The sequence below is a fragment of the Centrocercus urophasianus genome, unplaced genomic scaffold, assembly GCF_019232065.1.
Source record: "Centrocercus urophasianus isolate 14NV4802_14NV808 unplaced genomic scaffold, USGS_Curo_1.0 seq_12, whole genome shotgun sequence".
NCBI classification, from domain to species: Eukaryota; Metazoa; Chordata; class Aves; order Galliformes; family Phasianidae; genus Centrocercus; species Centrocercus urophasianus.
Window position 1 is genome coordinate 61,917,034 of NW_024884364.1, and position 25,011 is coordinate 61,942,044.

At 38.3% G+C, this 25,011-nt stretch overlaps 1 protein-coding gene across 1 annotated transcript in view; it reads left to right on the forward strand.

Moving 5' to 3' along the window:
* MYO16 (myosin XVI) overlaps nucleotides 1-19,741 on the forward strand; it is a 261,913-nt gene extending 242,172 nt beyond the window's left edge. The window contains exons 33-34 of the mRNA XM_042810398.1: nucleotides 3,579-3,670; nucleotides 19,406-19,741. Of these exons, the coding sequence (XP_042666332.1) occupies nucleotides 3,579-3,670; nucleotides 19,406-19,639 (326 nt within the window). The 3' untranslated portion in view covers nucleotides 19,640-19,741. The remainder of the gene's footprint in view (nucleotides 1-3,578; nucleotides 3,671-19,405) is intronic.
* The last annotated feature ends 5,270 nt before the right edge of the window (nucleotides 19,742-25,011 follow it).

Here is a 25,011-nt window from a genome sequence, read left to right on the forward strand (position 1 = left end):
GATTTTTATTCTAAAAGAAACATTTTTTTTTTTAACTATTTTCTTTTCCAAATGCAAACAGTCATCAGAAAGCCTGTAATAATCTTTTATATTACAGTGCTGAAATCTGTGATCCTAAATCACTCAGAACATCAAAGTAAGTGGGAAAAACTCAGACACAGCAGATAAAAATGTTGTGAAATGCAGTTATTTATTTCCACCTTGTATTTAATGGGATATAGAGGAGTGTTTAATTATTAAAGTGAAATGATTAAATTTGACAACTAATAATGAAATTGAGGTGATTGAACCTTTGGTTAGTGAAAAGAAGAAAATCCCTGGGTATATGACAGTTTTTTACCCCCAGTGGACTGCTGTAGAGGTACTTACCACTGTGATCCAACTGAAATCTACAATTGATTCTACATAGATGACATATTCTACATAGATGCCCGTTTGGACCACGGGAGACTGAATGTGCTGCATAATGCCCAGTAGGCACACAGGCACACACTTTGCTCTGTGCCAACTATCCAGCACCATTAGCACCCTGTTATCTCTCCAAGGAACCTTTGCTGTTTGTTCCTCTGCTCTTCAGCTACATCTGAGGCCCACTGTTTGTTATGTGGAGATGCATGTGAATGGACTCACTGTATAGTTCATTTTGATCAGCTGTCAAGAACCTGACTGTTTTATTAAGAGCTCTATATATTATTCTGCTGAGGGGATGAATCTTGCCTAACTTTAGCTGCCAAGAAGGTGGCTGTCTTCTCTAAGCAAGTCATCTGTGGGCTGCAGGCTGCTGCATGATATATAGGAACTTACCACTTGATCTAAGCACAGTAGGCAATGAGTTCCCATCAGTCTAGGAAATCACAGAATGAGAGAGGTGTCACAGCAAACAACCTTGCAGAATGTCCCTGTGACACAAACATGAGCATTTACTGTGGATGACTTGAGAATAGTTTAAAGAAAGCCCACTCCTGATGACAGAATTCATGCTCCAGCCTGTACTTCTCATTAACCTGCATTCTTGTAGTTCTGCCCCTGCTAAATTGATGTTTCCAACCTTGTGCTGAATTAAGCAAGGTCTTATTCAGTGCACAACTGTGGTATCCAAATATTTACTTAGTGCACGTAAAGGAAAACTTTTAGAGTGCAATCAACTACTCCATTTATCTTTCCAAACTCCACTAAGCTTCTGCTTGGACTTTGTTGACATGCTGTTGCTGTACATGGAAACTTTATTTGTTTGATAAGACTGCTTATCAAAGTGCTTTTCATAGAAAATCACTGATATTCTTAGCCCAAGGCTATTGTGCACCATAGATCTTTAAGTGTATGAATATAATTCAAAAGCAGTATCTTTTTCAAAAGCATGCTACTGGTCTAGGAAAATTTTTTGTTCTTTTACAAATGTCTATAATTTGCAAATAATTTACAATATATTTTTTATTCAAGTTAAATTAAGAACACATAACATAAAAAGGCATTCTGCATAAAAATGTGGTTCATTTTTTATTATTGTAAAAAAAAATATTGTGTTGACAGAAACATTTTTAGAGGGAAATCTCAAATTAAAAAAAAAAACAAAAACATTTATTTCAAGCATTTCATTTTACAAAAAAAAAAAAAGTGATTTTGCTCAGGGCAAATATTATGTTGTAGAGCAGGGTTTGTTTACTGGCTTTAGTAAGTGTAAGAAAGGAATAGTGACAACGTGTATTTGACAGACCTAGTATACTGGAGAATGTGAATGTCAGACTTTCCAGTATATACATAATACGTTACAGACCAGCTTCAAAAAGAAAGAACCCCACCTTGAAACAAAACGTTGTTCAAAGCATTGAGAGAACATGCTCAGATGCCCTCTCTGCTTTGGGTAGATCCGAAGGGCTGGATCCTCACAAGGTTTGTTTTATCTCCACAGCTGCAGCCAGGGCTTTGGCCATTTCACTGCCTGTATGTGTCTAAAGAAAGTCCAGGTGGTTTGAAGCTGTAGAAATTTAGGAATAGTTTGCACAAACTCCATTCAGAAGAACAATACAAAAAAAAGCCAAAACCAGCTGTCCTTAGCTACAAAGCTATGGGTATGCAACAGTATAAGGGGGAAACTAAGACTGAGAAAGGAATATGGATCATTCATTCTCTTTAAAACTCTTGTTCTGTTTCTCTCACAAAATCTGCTAATTTTATGAAATAATTCATACAGCTTTTATTTGAATGAGTTAAATCATACATCACTAACCATATAAGAATTAATACTCATTTATCAATATAAAAAATAAGCATTTTTTTATATAGAAAATAGAGGCTTGGAAGAGGTTTCATCATATATTTCTATGCTGGTCTCATGACTGAAACAAGAAACTGAACAGAAACATGAAAATGAACTATGAGTAGTACAGTACATAATCTCATAACTAGTTTACAATTCATTGCATTTGAACTTTTGAATTATTTCCATTACAATTCAGTTTATGTTGCGTACAGTATACAAGAGTGGAGTTCACCTAATTTTCATTTATCTCATAGTTAGCTATCTAGGCACAGATTCACCTTCTCTAGTTTTAGCCACCCAAAAGGTAAGTACCTAGTCGAGTCTGACAGTTGATAGAGTCACACAACATTTTGGGTTGGAAAGGACCTTTACAAGTCATCTACTCCCACCCAAATTCAGATTAGATGTTGTCGTTCCAGTTGGTAATCCGCTGAGGACAATTCAACTTTCATTATCCCCTGACAGGATTAATCCTTTTCTCCTGATGGCCAACTCTGGTGAAAGAAGGAGTAGTGATACGCAGGTTAATAATAAAATTGTCAGGTGCCAGACCTACTGTGGCGTCTGTGAGTTTGTGAGGAGCTTAATAACTCCTATAGTGGGCTCACTATATTTCTGCTTCCGCCTTTGTTTCCCTTGATCTCGTCTTCCAGATCCACCAATCTGCTGTGGGAGTGGTCTTCCCACTCCAGCAGAAGTGATGGGAAATGCTGGCTGTGAGCCTCTCTCTGTGGTCACTGCACAGAGTTGCTCATTTATTTTGACGCCGGAGGCTGTGCCTGGCTCTTTCACACTGGTTTTTACACTTCAGAATTTTGGACAGCTATTTCCCGCATGGAGAGTGCACAATAAATACAACAGTTACATAAAAAAGCCCTACGGTACTGCGGAGATGAAGTTGTAAAACCTGGAGCTATTGACTTCCCGTGTGAGTAGAGACATCAGTGTGAGAACAGCCTTAGGTCCGTGTTACATTCCATTTGCGTTGCTTCTGTGATGAAAAGAAGCCAGGGGAAGAGGAACCAGGGATTTCTGCATTGCAGGAGGAATCCCTGGCCAGTGTCATGTAGGTAGTATGCTATTTGTAGGCTCTTTCTGTGCCATTTCTATAAATCAACATACATACTTATGATTGTGTTTATACTTGATAAACAATAACCTTTCCAGCTTTCGTAACACTGAAGTAAATACCCAGGCAAATGTGTGACATTTATCATCCCTTTGTAGAAAAATATGTCAGAGTCTTTTGAATCTTGAACTGAAATCAACCAATTCATAAATGTCAGGTTAGAAAATAAATTATTATTGTCTTCTTTAGGTGTAGCAGAGGAAAATGAATATTCAAGACTGTCTGCCAGCACTACAGCAGGTTCATCGGTTCAAAGACATAGGGAGAGCCACACTACTCAGGTAAAAAAATCATTGATAATCTAATGGAAAGAGAGTAATTTTTACTCCATAAGAGAGTAAAAATTCACAGTACCTGCATGTTAAAAGCTTTCTTGACTCAAATCTGTTAGTTGGATATTGAAAAATGCTTCTCTTACAGGTTTATATTGAGCTAAGGACAAAAAGTAGAATCAAAATACCACCATCAATTAAATTAATCTGCAAATTTAAATGCTTTATATTAGAAGAAAGTTTAAACCATGTTCAAACTTCTATATTTGATCCTTCCAACACTACTTGCCAAAAGCTGAACACAATTTCAGTTCAGTACATCAAAATGTCACTTTTCAGTAAATAGACAGTTGGCAAAGTGTCTCACAAATCTTCAAAACATGTTCCTTGCCATGTACTCAGAATTACATGCAGGGACGATCCTTAAATGCAACCTTAATAAGAACTGTGACAAGTTCAGAGAAGGAACAATGCAGTCCAGTGATTTTTGATGCAACTGCCATAATGAATAAACATCTTCAAAAATGGTATTACAAAAAGAAAATGAAAAAAAAAAAAGAAGAAGAAGAAGAAAGAAGAAGAAAAAGAAAAAGGAAACAAAACAAAACAAAACACATTAAAAACCATTCTTAAAAAGTCCATTCTCCCAGGGTTAAAAATTCTTTCTGTAAGAAGCATTCCTCCCTATTTGGAAAGCCTGCAATGTATTTGAAAATAATTGGTTTTATTTACAGTTGACATTTCCTAGCATACCACCAGTTTCTCTTAACAGTATACAAGCCTATTGTAAAACTGTTTGCCAGACTTTGGTGCAGTAACCTAATCACTTTAAAGTAATTCTTGTATTACATATGACATATGAAATAGGACAGATTGTTTCGCAGATCTTTGAAAGCACTGATTGACTAATTGCTTTAGAGAGAGAAACATAGACTGAGTCCTCGAGTTCTTGGCTGACACTGTCATTTCAGCTAAAGGAAACTGGCTTGTTAACCTTCAGGGACTCCTAATATTTAAGTATTTGTTTAATATCTCTCTGCTCATTCCTCACTGAAGTGACAGGAGTTAATTTCATTTTTGTCACAGCTCATAGACATCCAATGGAAGTCTAGGTACTGTGGCTTACAGTACCATCATGTTGTCACATCAGGTGATAACTACCTGTATCACTGCTTGAAACTTTCTGCACTATGCAAACCTGCAAAACTACATCTTTTAGAGAACAGTTTCTTCAGGTTAGCATCTATTGACAATCTCAACAAACGTTTTGGAAGCTATTACCAGTATAGAATATTAGGCACATAAAAACAGCTTAATTGATCATTCTCTTCTTGCATCAGAAACAGTGTTGCCAGCAGGAACAGGGAAGTGATAGTCCTCCTGCACTGAGCTCTGGTGAGGCCGCACCTCAGTAGTGTGTCCAATTTTGGGCCCCTCTTTCTTTGGACAAGAAAGACATTGAGGCCCTGGAGCGTGTTCAAAGAAGGACGACAAAGCTGGTGAGGGCTCTGGAGCACAGACCTTTTGAGGAGCGACTGAAGGAGCTGGGATTGTTCAGTCTAGAGAAGAGGAGGCTCAGGGGAGACCTTATTGCTCTCTATAACTACCTGAAGGGAGGCTGGGGGTTAGCCTCTTCTCTAGTGATAGAACTAGAGGGAATGGCTTCAAGCTGCACCAGGGGAGATTTAGGCTGGACGTTAGGAAATACTACTCTGAAAGAGTGGTCAGGCACTGGAATGCCCAGTGCCCAGGGAGGTGGTAGAGTTACCAACCCCGGGGGTGTTCAAGAAACATTTGACGTGTTGAGGGACATGGTTCAGTGAGAACTATTAGTGATAGGTGGATGGTTGGACTGGGTGATCCTGTGGGTCTTTCCCACCTTGGTCATTCTGTGATTCTATGATTCTAAAATAGAATCTGCTGGAAAAAAGCAAGTTCAATATTGGCCACAAATGCTACTTTTTTAGAGTCATTATAACTTCAAGGTCAGCTTTTGTCAGGATGAAAAAAAGACAAAAATTGATATAAGGTTTAAAAATTTTAACAACATATTTCTTATTTTAAAATTATGCAATAAAATCATACTTTTTTCTGCTAGAAAAGAAAAAAGGGAAGAAAAATAAAAATAAACCTTGAATTTTGTCTAATTAGAAACGAATGGTCTTACATTTTACAAGAATAGCAAAGTACGATTTTTTTAACTAATAACTTTCTCTTCATATTGTACTGTGGCTGCACATTGTATAGATTGCAAGCAAACACTACATAGAACATAAAGAACTTCATATGTATCATCAAAACTGAAATATTGAAAATTGGACCTTGTTTCATGTATTTTACTTTATTCAGATAATAGGTCCTTAAGAAACTATTTGTTAGCAAAGAAATACACGTATTCTTTCAACAAGAGAGGATGCTAAGCTCCATGTGTTTTATGTTTTCTTTGTGAATCAAAATTTTCAAAACACAGACTGGAAATCTACAGCAAAACAACACTGCAAGAAGCAATATCCATATCTGCCCTTATAAAAAAGCCTACTTTGCTCTTAGTATCTAAGCCTAAATTCATCAGCTGCAAGTGTACTCAGCTTCTGCAGAATACCATCTGGTAGTTCTGCTGCTCCTCTTGCTCCATGAACAGCAGAAAACTAGGAAACTGCCCCATTCAAGCTTGTTTTAAAATTACTAATTTTAAATTACTGAAATGCTGATTCTTTAACATTTCTTCAGTGATTTGTTTGGCATTTTCAAACATGCCTGAATCTCTACTCTTAAATTCTTCCCCATCATTTTCTTCCAGAGTCAAAGAAACCACCAAAGTGGAAGGTATGCTTTTTCTGGTCATTTGTGCCATAATCCTGATAGAATCAGAGAATCGTTTGAGCTGGAGGGGACCATTAGAGGCCATCTAGTCCAATCTCCTGCAGTGAACAGGGACACCTACAGCTTGATAAGGTTGCTCAGTGCACCATCCAACCTGAACTTGAATATCTCCAGGCATCCAGCTCCTCTGGACAACCCATGCCAATGCCTTACTGCCCTTTCTGTAAAAAACTTATTCTTATATCCAGTTTAAACCTCCCCTCTGTAAGTTTGAAACCATTTCTCCTTGTCCTTTCACAACAGATTCTTCTTAAGAGTTTGTCTCCTTCCTTCTTACAGCCCACCTTTAGGTATTGAAAGGCCACTCTCAGGTCTCCCTTCTCTTCCCCAGGCTGAAGAGCCCCAGCTCTCTCAGCCTGCCTTCACAGGAGAGGGGTTCCAACCCTTGGATCACTTTTGTGGCCCTTCGCTGGATGTGCTCCAACAGGTCCACATTTCTCCTGTATCAGGACTCCACATTTGGACACTGTAATCCTGGTGAGGCCTCAGCAATGCAGAGCAGAGGAGCAGGATCACCTGCCTCACTCTGCTGACCACACTTCTTTTGATGCAGCCCAGAATATGGTTGGCTTTCTGGGCTGTTTGGGCACATTGCTGGTTCACGTCCAGCTTCCCATCTGTCAGTGTTCTGAAGTCCCTTTCAGCAGGGCTGTGCTCTATCCTTACATCTCCCAGCTTGAAGGAATGGAGCCACAACCAAGGCTCAAGACTTTGCAAGATCTTGCCTAAATAGAAGATTTTGTTATGACTAAGAGTCGTTTCTATTTAGTCAGGCTCCAAGAAGTGATCCAAAGCATACTGGAGACTTTTGGAGTTGAAATCATTTAGCAGAATCTAAAACTTCATCTAAAACAAACAAAAAAAGCTTTATAAAATATCTCCTCAGTGCTCTGCATATTTTACATCAGTAATTTCCCAGTTCCTTAGCCAGTCCAATGGACTCTCCCCTCTTGATAATGTTTATTGTTTCTTCTCTTCAATAGTTCCTATAAGCTATGTTTTAAAGATGTAAGAATAAAGGCTGTTGAGATATGTAAATTGTTTGGCATGTCAGAAACAGCAGCAGGACAAAACAAAGACAACAAAGGCAAGGCCTTATCTTTGGGACCTTGTACAAAAGCAAAGCAGCCTTGTCTTCTTTTTTACAGATTCGGAACTGTATTTTTTTTATTTTTGATAAAACTATTATAAAGTTGTTATTAACATTCACTATGAAGTGGGATGTGGTGTGAGAAAGACACAGTGAAATGAAGAAAAGCAGACCAGCTAAAGACTCCTTCTTTCTTATGTGGGCAGCAAGAAACAACATGGTCTGTCTGTAAAAGGATAAGATGGACAACATGGAGATAAAGAACAGATGGGAATGAGGTGCATATGAAAGACTGGAGCAGTAATAAGCATGTGTGTAGGGCGGGAGTGGGGAGAAAAGCAGGCAGTAGATAAGGGATGATTCAGAGAAGGAAGACTGGAGGAAGTATAAAGTGACTGAGAATAAAAAGTAACATTAGGGAACAGGGGATTTACAAAGAGGAAAGAAGGAAGAGTCAGGGGGAAGAAAAAAGAACTGAAAGGAAGGTGAAGAAAAGAAGTGAGAAATAAATAGGTGCACACTACAGGTTGGTGGTGGGAAAAGAGAGAGGCACTAATGCATTAATAAAATGGAAAGTCATATTTGATGTTCATTTGTCTTCATTCTCATATCAATGTGATATTTATGTTTCTTGAAATAAAAAGTAATTGTAGTAATCCACCTTCATTTATAGGATGGCTTACTACATAAGTTAGTTCACAGCATAGTGTCCTAAAGATCCAGCGAACAGAGGAAAAATATAGGAAAATTCTTATTGAAAGATGCAAACTCTCTTTATGCAGCTTAGTTTCTCATGATGGAAAGTTGACTCATTTGAAATCAGGTGGCACATGCATTCAGGCATCCTATGGAAGTACTTCGAGAACAAGATATAAATAAGCAAGCAGCTGCCTTTCTAGTAGTGGTTGTCCCCTTCTGAAACATGTTTTATCTGTCACATACTCAAAAGGTAGGAGGTAAGATAAAAAATGATGATTTTTTTCACTTACTTCTATATTAAAAATCTGCAGTCTTATCTCTTCTATTTTGTTTAAACCCCATAGCGCAGGTTGGCAGATTGCAGTAATATAAGAGCCAACACCTGACAATGAAAAATTGGAAATATCTTTTCATATTCATGAAGAATGTATTTATTGTTTCATTACAGCTTAAGCCATAGCTCTTATTTCATGAAATCTCATTGCTTTCAGCACTCTCTTCCCTCAGAAAGAGCTGCACATTCATTATAGTTTCAAGGGCTGCCTTTGTTCCTACTTGATTTAATATTTGTTGCCAATCACTTCTTTTGTTGACTGTTCAAAAGTTGAAAAAAATGAATACACAAGAATGTGATGCGTTCCTACTCCCAGCCTTTTGTCACATTTCTTTCTAAACACTGGCTCTAGCATTCATTATTAATACCTATTGGGTTTGACTATTAACTGGAAGTAATCTTTGATCATCTTTCAAAAAAAATGTCACAATCAACCAAGCCTAGTGTAATAACAAAATCACCAATGCCTTTGTAAACACATAACATCCAAGAGAGAGATAAATATGTTTCATATTTATCGTCAGTCTGTATCAGTGTAAGTCTGTAAGTTGTGTTTTGTTTCGTTTTGACAGCAATACCAAAGAATTCTCTTTGTAATGTCAAATCCAGACAAAAATTGGGACTTATAATACAGCGCGGCTTTCTTTTAGAAGCAAAAAATACGTACCTTACGTATTAAACAGTATGAGGTGATATTGTAAATTCATTGGTAGGTGCACATATTGCTGTGTTAACAGTGTTTGGAGGGCAGACACTCCCTTCCTCTGCAAGTATGTCCTAGTTCTGACTGCTGAGACCTCCAAAAAGGAAAGAGTAAGTTATCTTTTCCCTTACTGGAAGACTGTGACTGTTGAGGAGAACAGAACATCCTCCTAAACATCCCTGTGCCCTCCTCAAGCTCTGGGGCTTGGCCAAAATATGTCATGATTCTTCTTGGGCTTCCACAGTGACGAATGGATCATCATAAGAAGCTGCTTGAATTATGAGGTTCAATGGGAGGGTGTTCCCCTGCCCCACGGTCAGTACCTGTGAGTTCACAGTTGTAAGAGCCTGGTAAGAGAGAGAATAAGTTGATCCATGTGCCTTTCACCCTCTTTCATTCACATGCCTCCATATGCGTATAGGACAGGTGGGATTTGCACAGCTAACGGCCTGTAAATTAAGTGATGTTTGTTTCTAACGGTATTTGACCATAAGAGGAGGCTTTTTTGTGTGTGCTTTTCAAGAAAGGGCAATACACAACATTAGGAAATAGAGCTTAATTATGGCTTTTGTAATTGCTTCAATAGCAGAGTGAGAAACTGTTTCTAACTGTCTGTGGAGATTTTTGAGAATTGCAGGAAGTGAGATCGGTGTTATTTGGTCAGCTGTTCTGAAGACATCTGCAATAGGTGATTTGTTTTCACAGCTCATTCTTCAGAAAGGCACAGTTGCTATCCGGAGCATAATCATTTTTTTTCTGAAGCATCAGAGTTGAATTATGAAGATGCTCCTGAAATCTTTAAAGAGCAGTTTATAGTCAGTCTCTCTGGAGAAAGAAATATTGCTTATGAGAAAAAAAAACAATATATTTCAGTATTAAGTTGAAATTTCAGTCAGTCTAGGAAGGTGTCATTTTGTAGCTGATAACAGAAATCTAGTGAAGGGATAAACTCAGCCAAACCAAATAATAATAAATAAATAACAAAAGCCCACACCAATCAAATAAATAAGTAAAATTCACCTGTTTTGAACATGCCCACTCTATTCCCAACTCAAATAATCAGAGAGCCTGGAATGTGTGCCTTCATGTATTATTGAACATTCCCTACCTTCTTTCAGTGTTTTTTTTTTTTTTTGGCCAGATTATGCTACTGCTCTATTCAGGATTTGTATACAACTTTATTTTACGAAGATATAATGTCACTGATTGCAGAACGACCTCCAAACTGAAAGATTATTCGGCCAATTAATCAGGAATGTGGTTCCAAGCATGTTACTACTTCATTGAGGGAAAAGTACAAAACTGAGCTGAAGATCAACACTTGCTTTTGCAACTAAAATGTGTTCCTGGGGAAAAATAATAATAAAGAGAAAGAAAAACAGCAAGAAGAACAAAAAGAAAAACCCAGGAGTATTCAAGAGCATGAGAGAAAATGAGACAGTTTGTACCAGCAGTAGACTCGTGATCAGATTAAGAATATGAAATCTGAGTCACTCCAAAGGTGTGTGTAGCCCAAAATTCTTCTCCTGACCAAAACTCCCTTTTCCTAGGCAGAGCAAAGGGGATCAAGGTGTTTGAGAGATTCAGGGTACATCCTCCCAGTTTCCAGCAGCCTGTGAGGAAGAACCTTCAGGAGGCAGTTACTCTAATCACTGATGAACTTTTGAGGAAAATCCTTTCAAAAAGCAAAGCCAAGGCAAACAGTCGAATTTTTTTTTTTTTACAAAGCTTGATACTTTTCAAAATGCCTTGTGATAGCAGAGGGCTGGAATCAAAGATGTCTGTGTACGCCCAAGCGATCTCTAACTTCAAGCATTCCTTGGAAGAAAATCAAATCTGTCTCTCCAAAAATCACAATTACTGGGAAGTGCTTATCAGGAAGGAAAACATTTCTTCCTGACTTCTGTGATGATCCACTCTATTTTAAATATGTCTGTTACTTTTAAAATTATCTGCAGTTTTTAAGTGTCAACAAAGTTCTGACTTCCTTTGGTATGTCATTTATACATCAGCTGATCTAAAGCTAGTTTTTTCTTTAGGTATAATAAGAAACTTTAACTGAGACGTTTTCTTGTAACAAAGTAAAAACATGCCAATGATGGATCTCAAGTTTAACTCCACTTAAGCTTGGCTTCGCCTCTCCAAACCAATTCCAAATTTGTACCAGACAATATTGGTGTGTTTTGCCCTTTCCTCCTTTCCAGTAAATCCATTTGCCATCCATTTTGGAGAATTTTATTTTTGGAGACAGAAATGCTGCTCCAACACAAAGGAAAGTTATCAGCAGTTTAAGAGAATGGTTAACTAACAATCATTTTACCTTTGCATATCATATATCAAGATATTAGGTCCCAGGGGGAAAAAAAAGGGAAGAAAAAGAAAAAAAGCATGTCCCAGCATCCACAATTGGATGAATCTCCTTGCATCCCAGTGGTACATTAGTATTTGGAGATTTTTAATTGGAATTTAGAGGCATGTCAACTCATTAATCATAGCTGCTCTCTAATCCCTGCTGGGGTCTTACAAGGCAAATGCAGGATTCCCAATCAAACACAAATTTACATATTGATTTGATTTATGTTGAATGCTTGCCTGGGTTTTTTAACACACCCTTATTAATCTGCGTGCTTTGCCCTTGTATCATCAAATGAATATTTTATTGTTAAATAATATGTAGAGTGACAGACGTTTTTTCTTGATTCAAGAGTTGGTGGAAGAGAAATCTCTTCCTGATCTATGATTTTTTAAATTTAGAAACGAGAACAAAACATGTCTGATTTGGTATGTAAAAGAATAGGAACTAGAGAGGTTGTAGTGTTTGTTCTGTAGCTAAGGAAAATATGTTACTTGCATGTTTGGAAGAAGTCAATGTAGGGGTTTATCAGATGCAAAAGGAAAGCAGAGAAAGTTGAAACCATTTAAATGAGCTATAAACACTCTATGAAAGAGATGCTTGCCTATCACATGTTGAATCAAAATGTGCTGCCCTCACTAATAATTGCACACAGCAATAATTCTTTCTAGAATTGCTGAATGAAATTGTATCTTTAATTGTGAAATGAATGGTGAGAGCATCCTGATCACTTCAGTCTTTAAAACTGATGATCCACAGGAGACCCACTGGGATTTGTAAGCTACTTTTAAGGGCTCGGATAAACATAACTGGGAGTCAACGATTGGTAGCAGGCTGGAATTTGTTCTGATTACATTTTTAGGCAGCCCGCAAACTGGAAAAGATTGAAAATACGGTATTTTTAAGATAGTTCAATTTCTAAGACATAGAAATATCATATTACATTTATTACATAATTTACTGTAGATCCTGAATAAATTTGTGAAAGGTAGAATCACTGTCCACATAGTCTAATCCTGTGGATTCCATGATGGGACCTCAACTTTGCTAACAGCGTAAAACACTAATGGAAGAGAAACATAAAAAAAGCTGCAATAATTAATTTTGAGAATCTACTGACAGTTACTGTGAAGCACATGCATTGAAAAATCTATTAAAGAACATAATTAGCAATATGTTTCTCTGATGGGAAAATAGAGTCTAGTAACCTCCTACAAATTTTTCAAGGGTCCTCAGCCTGTGTGGTGACTAAAAATCTGTTTTCAGTTGTATTTCTCTGTCTATATTGAGATATGTTGCTAAAACTTACAGAAGCAACTGAAAACAAAAGGACAGTAGAACACATAGAGCTATGCTTTGTGCAGAGAAGACTATTGGTATGTTTTAGCATCAAAGAATGTAATTAAATGCTTTGCATTATCTGGTGAATCCCTGGTAGATTAATCACTGCAATGGCAAATGACAAAAAAAAAAAAAAAACAAAAACTGAAAACTGGTTAAACTGCAATACACATATTTATGAAAAAGCAAAGCCTACATTTGGTTAGGAAAAGAGCAAAATGACATAAAATATTATTTTGTAAGTCAAAGAACATGGTGCAAATTAATAAATCTGTTAGCCTCTTTGAGACCTTTTACCCTAGCTTGATGCGAAGTTGGTGTTGCATCTGACACACAAATAGATAATGTAAGCTCTGTGTTATGTCTCACTCTTACAAAATATCCTCTGTAAAGCTGTAGCATTTAATCTTTTAACGCAAAATGAATTTCCTGAGATTCTACAGCCAAATCTGTAAATAACTCTGAAATTAAGTTTAAATGGGCCTGTTAATCTTTTTGTCTGGTGTACCTTTTTGTCAGGAATGATTTAAAAATGTGAAACTTTGAACTTTCCTTAATTAAAATGCCCTGTATTTTTTAACCAGCTTAAGAACTAAGGCTATAATTAAAATAATTTATGGATTTATAGCTACTCATCTTAATTCTAAGACAAAGTTGAAATCCACTGCCCACTTTAATTCCTTATAGAGGAACTTTAGGCAGAATTTATAAGCCTGCATCCAAGAAGGCAATTCAGGAACTCATTTTTCAGTGACTGGGAAAGACTTAAGTATATATAACTTGGTTGGCACAATTATGCTCTAAATGATTGTGTATCCACAATGCAATCTGTGTCCAAGTTCCTATCTCTTGTGCACTAAACCCACAAGGGATTCACTCTGAAAGATTTACTGTAGCACAGTTATCGCACATGGATCTCACACCTTAGCACAAAGTACAAGAAACTGATTCCTTTTCCTTGCACTGAGTGTGCCTGTGGTAGTTTCAGTGTCCTGAGCTCACTCACAGAATGCAGGAACTCAGTCTCTTCCTTAAACTGAAATAAGTCATGTCTTCTGATTGTGTGTATGCTCTAATCACTAGTTAGTGGTGGAAAGTCCCTCAATTTTGGCCTGTTGGAACTGAGCCATTGATACTCCAGTGAAAACAAAAATCCATGGTGCAAGAAAGAGAACACTTTCTTCTGCTGTGCAGATTTGAGCTGTGAGGTGGAAGGAATGCTTCCTGGACCCTCTTCCCTGAGATGCTCATTGACACTGGTTTTGTTCATTTTGCTATATTCACAGCGGAGAGTTTTGCTTTACTTTGGATCTTGCTTTACTGCATCAATAAGTAGTTTTGGCAACACTGGGTACTCCTGTTTGTCACTGTCTTAGACACTTCTGCTTTTTTGGTTTGCTTTCTGCATACCAAACAAAGGGTAGGTGTTTCCTCCAAATGAAAGGGCTGTTATATGCTAAGTATTCTGTATGTTTTTGTGAATCTAGCCCAAATGCTGTATTGCCCATTGTATCTGACCATTCATTTTGAGTAGGAAAATACTGGTCTACAGTTGGTACAATCTCTATCCCTTAATGGTTGAAATTGTTTGTTAAGTGTTCATTGAAAAGATTAACACTTTTAAATTACTGACTTCCTACACACTTCATTCACCCTTCACAAATTACCTGCTCAAGATATAAAATAATAATGAAGAAATAGTGCTTGCTGTTTTACATTGTACTTCATGTAAAATAATTCTGCAAATATCTTCTATAATGAATATGTATAATAAGTCTTTAGCTTATCACAGGTCTAGTCATGAATGGAGAAAGAGAAAAGATACCATCTTATTCAGTTGGTGTAATTAAATTAATCGATACATTCAGTGCTACAGGCCACCGGACCAGGAAGACTGAGTGGATGAGGCCCTCTATAAACAGATAGGAGAGTCTTCACATGGAGGACTTCAGCCACCATTGCATCTGTTGAAAGGACAACACAGCAGGGCACCAGCAATCAAAGAGGTTCCTGTAATGTGTCAATGATAATTTCCTCTTCCAAGTAGTACAGGAACCCACAAGGAAAGGTGATGGTGCTGAACCTTGTCCTCACCAAAGAGGGGGGGGCTGGTGAGTAACGTGAAGCTCAAGGATAGCCTTGTCTGACCGACCACGGAATGGAAGAGTTCAAGATCCTTAGGACATCACAGAGAGTGCACAGCAAGAATACTACTCTGGACTTAAGAGAGCAGGCTTTGACCTCTTCAGGGAACTGCTTAGCAGGATGACATGGGATAAAGTTCTTGAGGGAAGAAGGGCCTAAGAAAGCTGGTCAGTATTGAAGGGCTATTTTTTCCAAGCCCAGAAGCAGTGCATCCCAAGAAAGAGGAAGGTGGGCAAGAATGCCAGGAAGCCTCTGTGAATCAACAAGGAGCTCCTGGACTTTGTTTGGTGCAAAAAAAAAGTCTATAGGGAGTGGAAGCAGGAAATGTTTATCTTAAGGACGATAAAGAAGTTGTCTGAAGAGCCAGGGATCAGGTTAGAAAAGCTGAAACTTAAAATTAAATCTAGCCAGAGACATAAAGGGGAACTTAAAGACTTCTTTACCTCAGTCTTCACTGACGAGGCCTCTAGCCACACTGCCCAAGCTGCAGAAAGCAAAGGTAGGAACTGAGAGAAGGAAGAAGGACCTGAAGGTGCACAAGTCTATGGGACTCATTGAGATCCATCCAGAGGTTCTGAGGAAACTGGGAGGTAAGGGTCATCGTAGTCTGGTGAAGTTTCCACTGATTGGAGAAAGGGAAACATAACCTCCATTTTCAGGAAAGAATAAAAAGAAGATCCAGGGAACTACAGGCCAATCAGTCTCGCCTCTCTTCCTGGCAAGATCATGAAGCAGATCCTCCTGAAGTCCCTACTAAGGCACATGGAAAATAAAGATGAGGTGATTGGTGGTGGTAACCAACATGGCTTCACCAAGTGCAAATCATACCTGTCAAACTTGGTGGCTTTTTATGATAGAGTTACAGTGTCACTGGATAAAGGAGGAGCAACCGATGTCATCTACTTGGATTTGTGCAAAGTGTTTGACGCAGTCCCGCACAACATCCTAGTTGTTGAATTGGAAAAAAATTGATGTAATGGATGGAGCAGTCACTGGATAAGGAATTGTCTGGATGGTCACCCTCAGAGAGTTGTGGACAATTGTTCAGTGTCCAAGTGGAGTCCAGTGATGAGTGGTGTTCCGCAGGGATCGGTGCTGGGACTGGTGTTATTTAATATCTTTGTAGGTGATGTGGACAGTGGGGTTGAGTGCAATCTCAGCGAAGTGAGTGATGCAGTTGACATGCTAGAGAAAACCCAGAAGGATAAACCATATCCTGAGTTGCATCAAGAGAAGCGTGAACAGAAGGTCAAGGGAAGTGATTCTGCCCCTTTACTCTGCTCTCATGACACCCCACCTGGAGTACTGTATCCAGTTCTGGGGCCCCCAGTATAAGAAGGACATAAGGCTGTTAGAGTGGGTCCAGAGGAGGGCCACAAAGATGACTGAGGGGCTGGAGCACCTCTCCTACAGGGAGAGGCTGAGAGAGCTAGGGCTCTTCAACCTAGAGAAGGCTCTGAGGGGACTTTATAGTGGCCTTCTAGTACCTTAAATGGTCCTATAGGAAAGCTAGGGAGGGACTTTTTATAAGGGCATGTAACAACAGGATGAGGGGAAATGGCTTTAAACTGGAGGATGGTTGATTTAGACTACGTATTAGGAAGACATTCTGTGAGAGTGGTGAGACACGGAACAGATTGCCCAGTGTGAAGCTGTGGATGCCCCCTCCCTAGAAGCATTCAAGGCCAGGCTGGATGGGGCTTTGAGCAACCTGGTCTAGTGGGAGGTGTCCTGCCTATAGCAGGGGGGTTGGAACTAAAGGATCATAAAGATCCATTCCAATCCAAATCATTCTATGATTTCATTACCACTACATTTTTCAGCTTTTTCTAGCATATCTACCAGATCAAAGTCATAATGAATTAAGACTAGAGATACTTTTCCATCCTCATTTGAAAAATACAGTGAAGGATGTACACTTATTTAAGCACTGGACTGAGATTTGTCCACTATATATTGGAAAATGACCTATATAGTGAAAGTGCTGACACTGCATTAATTTACAGCTTGCATAAGGAGGGTCAGGAAAGTAAAGTGCCTATAAGCTATAAATAGGATGCATTTGTCAATTGCCTTGCCCAGGCAAATTGTACTCGCTTTTCACCCTGCACTGTTGTGCTTTATGGTTCTTGGACAAGTGATGAAGCTCTCTATTCAAGTGCTTAATTTATGTACATCTTTCAAAACCAAAATGTCTCTGTAGTTTATTAGAGTGGTGCTATCCAAATTTGTCACCAGTAATGTAACCACTAATCCCTACAGAGTGTCTATCTATTTTCTTATAAGTTTGCTTACCTACTTTAGGCACAACTTTGTTTATCTATGAAACTTTTATACGAAACTCTTGTGATGACAGTCTAACATACACTTTTTATTTTCCAGCATCTCTCTGAGAATCATGCTTAATACAGGCTCATGAAATGCCTAATGTTTAGATGTAAAAGAGGTGTCTAAATCAGTGAAACTGAATTCAGTTACCTATCTGTTTCCTAAACTGGGTTATCCCCATAATCTCAACCCCCAGTAATCTATATAAATTAGCCACAGTGCCTCTCAAGCTTTATAGGATAAAACTACCTTGCCTCACTTTCTTGATAAATTGTTTCAATTTTAAAAGTTTCGTTTGTCTTCCAGTCTTCCTACTCACACTGAAACAAACAAACAAACAAACATATACATATATACATATATATGAAATTTTATTTATCCATTTTTGTTACGCAAAAGGTCTCTGGTCCCCCTCTAAACAATATCTGTGTAGCATTTTGTCTACATTTGAGTAGCTAGGATGCATTTCATAGCTAGGATACAATTTTTGTTAACATAAAAGCAAAAAAATGTTTTTAATTTCATAGAGACATGTAGTTGTCTGGGATGACACCTAAAAATACTTGAATGACATCTATCACACACTTTCCACTTTTCTTCTTCAAAACATGGAATTTATAACCGTACTTGAAATTATAGTGTCTTCCATTAATATATGGGTTAATACATTTCCCTTTTAAGTAACAGCCAGCCAAAAAGTAAGGAAATTACTAATAGATCTTCAGGCATCTCCATGTAAGGGCTCCTTCCTTCTCCAATGGCATGTGTGAAAGGTCTGACTTGCACAGGATGCATTTGGAGCAGCATTAGAAAATCTTTGTAAGCCTCTGTGTAAGCCTCTGAACCACAGTGCTGATGTGAGGCTTCAAACTGACTTGTACAAAATAAATAATCACTGCAAAAGTTGAGTGGAAGAAAATAGCTTCTCCTAGGTGCATTATGAATCTAGTTCAGAACTGTTTGGCTTCTTCAGTGTAAATTTATAAATAGATTCAAGCTGACTGAAACTAATTTTAACATATAGTTGTAACATATAGTCTAGAGGAAGACAAATGCCCATCCGCAATTTTAAAGGTAATTCATCTGTGTGATGGTAGCTTTATTAATTTCAAGCAGCAAAACATGTTATAGTGTGGTTACCTTGGTTATAGTTACTTGGGTACTTACATTTAGGGGAGAATCTTTTGCTACTCTTATAGCAGCTATCTGCTCTTTGTAAGAGTGTCTTCTCAATATAATGCTATCATATGACAACAGTTTAAGACCAGGTTGTTAGAACTATGGACTGCTCATCACAGTCTGGGACCTGTTTTGTGTATTTCAAAGGATTGTGTTCGTGCAGCCTTTGCTGATGCAAGGAGGATTCTGCCATTCATTACTTCATAGGAATTCACTTCTGTGGCTTTCAGACATGAGACTGAAGGAAGGCAATTCTAATTTATTCATCTTCTGTATTTTTAGGGTAAATAATGATAACTGAGAGTGGGAGAAGTAAGTTAAGCACAGCTTTAAACCCTTCTGAAGGAGAAGATTAATTCAAATTATTAACAGTGTTGCTTGATTGCTTTTCTTTCAGCTGTGGTACAAATGATCTTTCCCTCAGCAAAAAAAAACTTTAGTTCTTACCTGTATGTGTCTGTTTATTTCTTTAATTGTACATACCCAAATGGGAGCACTCACCAACCATTCACCATTTCACAAGGCTAAGCCAGGGCACTCTATGGTAGCTGCAGTATTTCAGTTCATAGTCCTACTAGAATGTGTGGACAAGATGCTCCATGGGATTGTGATTTGCAGGTTGGAAGGTGGTTCACACCTCATGCCAAGAAAATTAACCTTTTTTATTATTGTCCTCTTCTCGCTAACAGGTTATTCATCAGCTTAGACTTTCTGAGAATGAGAGTGTGGCTCTGCAAGAGCTTCTAGACTGGAGGAGAAAGCTGTGTGAGGAGAGAGAAGACTGGCAACAAATCTTGCACAACACTGAGCAAAGAATCACAGCCCCTCCCCCACCCCCTTGTAAAAAACCAACACTGCTGAAGAAGGTGGAAGATGCCTCCTGCAACAGACTATCGTCAGGCATATGGGACACCACCATGTGATCGGAATGTGTGCGTTTGCAGATAGTTGGGAGTGAAACCATCTCATGCCTTCAGTCTGCACAATCAGCAAGTTTCCTTCCCTCCACAGAATGTGCAGGGTTTTTTTTACAAGCAATCCTTGAAGAGCACAGGATGGAAGAGCTATTTAGATCTGTCATGTGTGCGTGTGTGTGTTTGTCCTTTTCATACATATATATATATACAAATATGCATGTATCTGTGCATCTGTATATATGTATGTGTGTATATATATATAAGGTGACAAACTGCACTATAAGAATATAAAGGTAGAAGACAGTCACTTAGGAGTTCTCCTGTGGACAACAAAGAAGCTATGTCAAACAAATGGTGGCAGGGAGAAGTGACTGACAGGCATTTTAGAGAGATCAGGAAAGTCTTTGTGCACACTGTACAGCTGTTTTATATAGTATAAAAATATGATGTTTCTTGTTCCCTAATGAATGGTTTTATTATATTACATATATGCATATATATATTTCTTTGTAGATGTCTGTGTTCTATTGGAGTTGCAAACCCGAAGTTTATTTACATGTTTATTACTGGTGTTTTATAACTTTACTGAATTGGTGCTGTTGTTCTTTCTTCAAAATACAGGTAATAAATTCAACACTCACATTTTTCTTTCATAGTTTATCTTTAACACCATACCAGCCAGTTTCAACGCTGCGTTATTTGTTCAGAGCCAGCAAAGTCCTTTCTGGAGTCCAGTCCTGACATTCTTGAAGAGCTCCTATTTACACATGTTGTTTCAAGGTCTTCACACTCAAGAATTAGAGAGCATAACTTTCTTTCTGTGGACTTATGTTTCTGAATGGGTGAACTGTGCATTCTATGGTACATCTCAAATCTTACTTCATTCTGGTTTTATAAAATAATGAGACACTCATTTAAATTATAAGTACGGTTTGGAACTCATACCTGATTATGCATAAGGTCAGGTGTCAGTGGGAAGATACATAATGTTAATGAGGTATGAAAATAGGACTGTGATTTACTGTTAAAAGCCAGAAGGCTTCATTGAGATGGGTATATCTAAGGATTATGCTCTTATAGTGGCACAGTGATGCATTTATACCTTGAATTTTGTGTAATGAAATGGTTTCAGAAATTGAAGCACACTTGTTGAAGAACATGAGTTCTGAGCAGGAATGTTAATTTATGAAAAATACGCTACCGGAAACTTGTTAGCTACTGCTTAACAGCCTTTGAAATACTGCTTTACAACTAAAGGGAGTGATTGATGTGTATACAGAGATATTTTCTCAGAGTATTTTAAGTTCTTGGAGCATGTGCACCCAGTTTGAAGCACTCTTCTTGGCTGTTTGCCAGTTTCCTATCCAGATCCAGGAGAAAGTACTTGTAATTTTGCAAGTGGATATAAAAATGTTTAAGATCTAAGCAAGATTTGTAAATGTGAGTTCACCTTGTTTGGAAGTTGTTGGGAAGGGAAGACAGCCTGCACAGAGATGCAGGCTCTTCTGCCGTATTTGGCAGGCATTTCAAGCAGGATGAATGGCAAAAAGCAATCCCATGCATGTTTGTTTGTTTTTATTTACAGGGCAAGCAGCAGAACTCAAATTGTACCCAGGAGTATCATCAAGCTGTAGGCAAAATTAAGTGCCTTCTCTTGCTGGAGATTAAAACAGATATGTTGAGTAGACAAGGAAAGGGAGACAACAGGTTAGCTCTTAAATTAATTATGCAATGATTGGTTTCTGATACTTAGGGATGGATATCACCCAGAACAGAATTTTACAGCAACAACAGCAGAAGTGCTCTCTTACACACTAGATTGAGAAGCAGGGATTCTGGATTCTGAACCTTACCTTCAGCTGATGTCAATGTCCGCAGCACAGGACCACTGTGGTGTTGTGCAGGAAACAGCTCTCACCTGCTGAACAGCCACAGCAGGACAAGATTTGGCCTGGAAGAGTTGTGGTTTCTACCTTTTGCTCAGATAACCAGGTGCACACAAAGATCCTTGTCTGAGAGCAAAATGAAATGCTTAAATTGGATGCAAGAAAGCTAATTAATCTGGCCTGGGTACTACAGAGCTTCCACGATTCAAATTGCTGTCTCTGCCCAGCCCATCATTGCTGTACGTAGCCACAAGAGCATCTCCCCAGCTAGCTTAGCCATCCTGCACACATTAAGATCAGGCTTATGTCTGCTCTGATAGGCAAATAGCCCTCCCATAGGCTCCGTCACACCACTACCTCTAATGACCACTGGCTGGCTTGGCAGCTGGTGGCAATCAACCCAGGGCAGCATGAAGTACATTTAGGGCAAGTTGTAAAGGCTGCCTAAGAAGCCAGCTGAGATCATGTCAAGATCCCTGCTACTGCAAAGACTTTGCCACCAGTCACCAAGCCAGCTGTGTGCAAGGTAAGGTTTTGTATCTCCAGACTGCACTGCTGTCATCACTGCATTTGTACCATGGAAGGGCCCAGAGGGCAGAGAATGCACTTGTCAATCGGTGTTTACAACAGAGTTGTGCAAATGATGTTACAGGAACAACGTCAGCTGCAAGAGCTCAGTTGTAGTGCTCTACCAAAATCTGTATTGCATCCTCATAGAGCAGCGTGGAAGAGCAGTCACTAGATTTGCCAGCAGTTCCAGCAGTGCTGTTACCCAGGTGAAGCTGGTATGAGCCTGATGCAGACAGTTTGGTTCTTCACAGGGCAGAGCCCATCCTGCCTCCCCTGCTGAAAGCCTTTGTTCTGTTTTTAGCCAACTTGTGTAAGGAATATATCTTCTAGGTCTCTTCCTTAGAGCACGTAATCCCAGCACGATATGACAAACTCAACAGCAGAGAAGATGAGACCTTTTTCCTTCAATTTTGTTACTAATTTCAGGGTATGCGATGGCCAACTTCTGACTTGGGAGGGTTTTTCAGGATGTTCATGTAAAATATAGTACAATCGGAAAAGTATTTGTGTTAAAACGCATTTAAATATTTCTCTAATGGCAGCAAGACACTCTGGAGTGTGACTTATGATGTCATAATTCACACCTCGTATGTTCACTGGTCCCTTGGTCTTTGGCCTCACGCCTAACAGTGCAATTGGTGGGGAATTATTGCACCATAATTCACACCCTACTGTGTCTTATTGCTTAAATAACCATACTCTCAGAGGTGTCTTAAAACTACCATTAAAGTTTATATTGTGTATCAAAGTGTGTTTACAGGGCTGGGAAAATATACTATTGGCATTTTGAAATGTTGAGAAGCGGTTTTAGCAAACTGTACAGCGCTTATAAATTAATCTCCCCAGTGGAAGTACACACCAGCCAGTCCCAGTATTTCTTGAGTACATGGAATCCTCTCTTGCACATTAAAAAAGAGTAGACAAAAAAAAAAAAAAAAAAAAAAAAAAAAAAAGCCTTACAATTTTAATATTCTAAGGGGAAATATTAAACTCTATGAACATGCTAATGCCCTTAATATCCAATGAGCAATCTAAAAGGTATTTATATTTGCAATAAAGCAATTTCAGGAAGCTGGGGTTATCATCAGATAATCGCTCCTCCACATTGTGCCTTATTGCTTAATTTTTAATATGTGAAACAAACAAAACTAATTCCAAATCAGCTTCTCTCTCTCAGCATGATGTAAGAAGAATCAGGTATGTTTTACACTTTAAAATCCAAGGGAATTTGAAAACCATATTAAACCACAATAAAATACAAACTAAAAACAACAGCTGTTGGCATGAGAAATGTTCAAAGCTTGTGAATCTTACTGGTTACTCCTGAAATAGCACTTGGTGTATTTTAGTTGCTGTAGTTACATTCCTATTGCAGTTTATAAGCAGAAATTTGCTTTTTAAAACTTGATTTAGACATCCAGAAAGATACACGCACCGATATTTTACGAATGATCTGTGTACAGCATGAAATGATAATCCTTTTAGAACTTTGTATTGTTTACACAAAATAGTATGATTGTCGAATAAGTGAATTAAACTTCCCTTTTTGCCAGTGATCCTTTTTATTCCTTTTAAAAGGTTGACTTATTTTCATTAATAACTTCATTTCATTGCAGATCCTTTGTGTGTGGGACAAAGAATTTCATTAACTTGCTAAGAAAGCACAGTGGAATGTAGCATAGTTCTAAAGTGATCGTAGCAGCCATATTCACTGTAGTTTTACATTCTGCTCTATGATACTGAGATCCCTAGTAGCCACATCATTCTTATCACCATAAAGACTGCTGATATCTGAAATACTCCTAGGAACCTAACATAATTCTTGCCATTCACTTGTTAAACAATACATGTGATTACATTTTGTATGACTTCGTTTTCCAGAATGGTATTAAACATTTTATGGCTTTGTGTTCTAAATACACAGATTTAAAAAAGAAAACCTAACATGAGCATAAGTATCTCAGAGTATCTGAAAAAAACACAGGGGCATGTAAGGAAATGCTTTTCTTCCAGTTTTGCTGTTCTCTGTGTGCTCAGGATTTTCATTTTCAGAAGAAATAAATAAATTCTTGTGCTGGTTTATATTGTGGCTGTGAGAATTAGATCATTAGCAAAGGCTGGCTGTCTCTCCGTCTGTGGTTTGGCCCCTTTCCTGACCGCATGGATGCATGCTGAAACTGGCCGAAGCGCAGACTTTGCTGTAGAATGTCATAGGGAGAAATGTTGTGATGTTAAATCAAAAAGAATTCTTAAGGATTTTTCTTCAGTATGATAAACAAAACCATTTTGAATTAGCAAGAAGCATTTAGATTGATCAGAATTAGCTTGTTTTGGTTCTTATACATGTGTGTAAATCTCCCTCTTAATCCTTTCATCTTTCCTTTCTTATCACCGTAACTGAATTTTAAAACATGCTTTTCTATTGAAAATGAAGCAAAAAGATTAAGAAGATGGAGGGGTTACATGAAACTACAGAAAAGCCTTAAGGTTTTTGTTTTTAGTGAAACAGTTTACTTTAAAAATACTGGAACAGAATATTCCAGTATTTTCAGAATGTTTTCACCTTTTCCAGCTCGAGCTGTTTGCTGAGTACACTCTGAGTTTACACATTTTTCCCAGGCATCATTCTTCATAAATCCACTCTTCTCTGAAAAGACCACACGGATGTATATTTGTTTTGAGATGCAAGGGAACTGCTGAGGTCCTTAGAGGCACAAGCAGGGAGAATTTGAAAAGCGCAGATTTATTGCCATCATAGCAGTGCCCATGTGACAGCTATTGGATAATGCCTGTGCCTCCACTGTTATAATCTGGGCTTCAGATCCTTCTCCATTTACATGTTACTCCCCTATCATCTCTTGATTTGCATTAGGCTCCAGTAAGTGAAGGGGGCTGAATCTGTCATCCAAGATAGGATGGGAG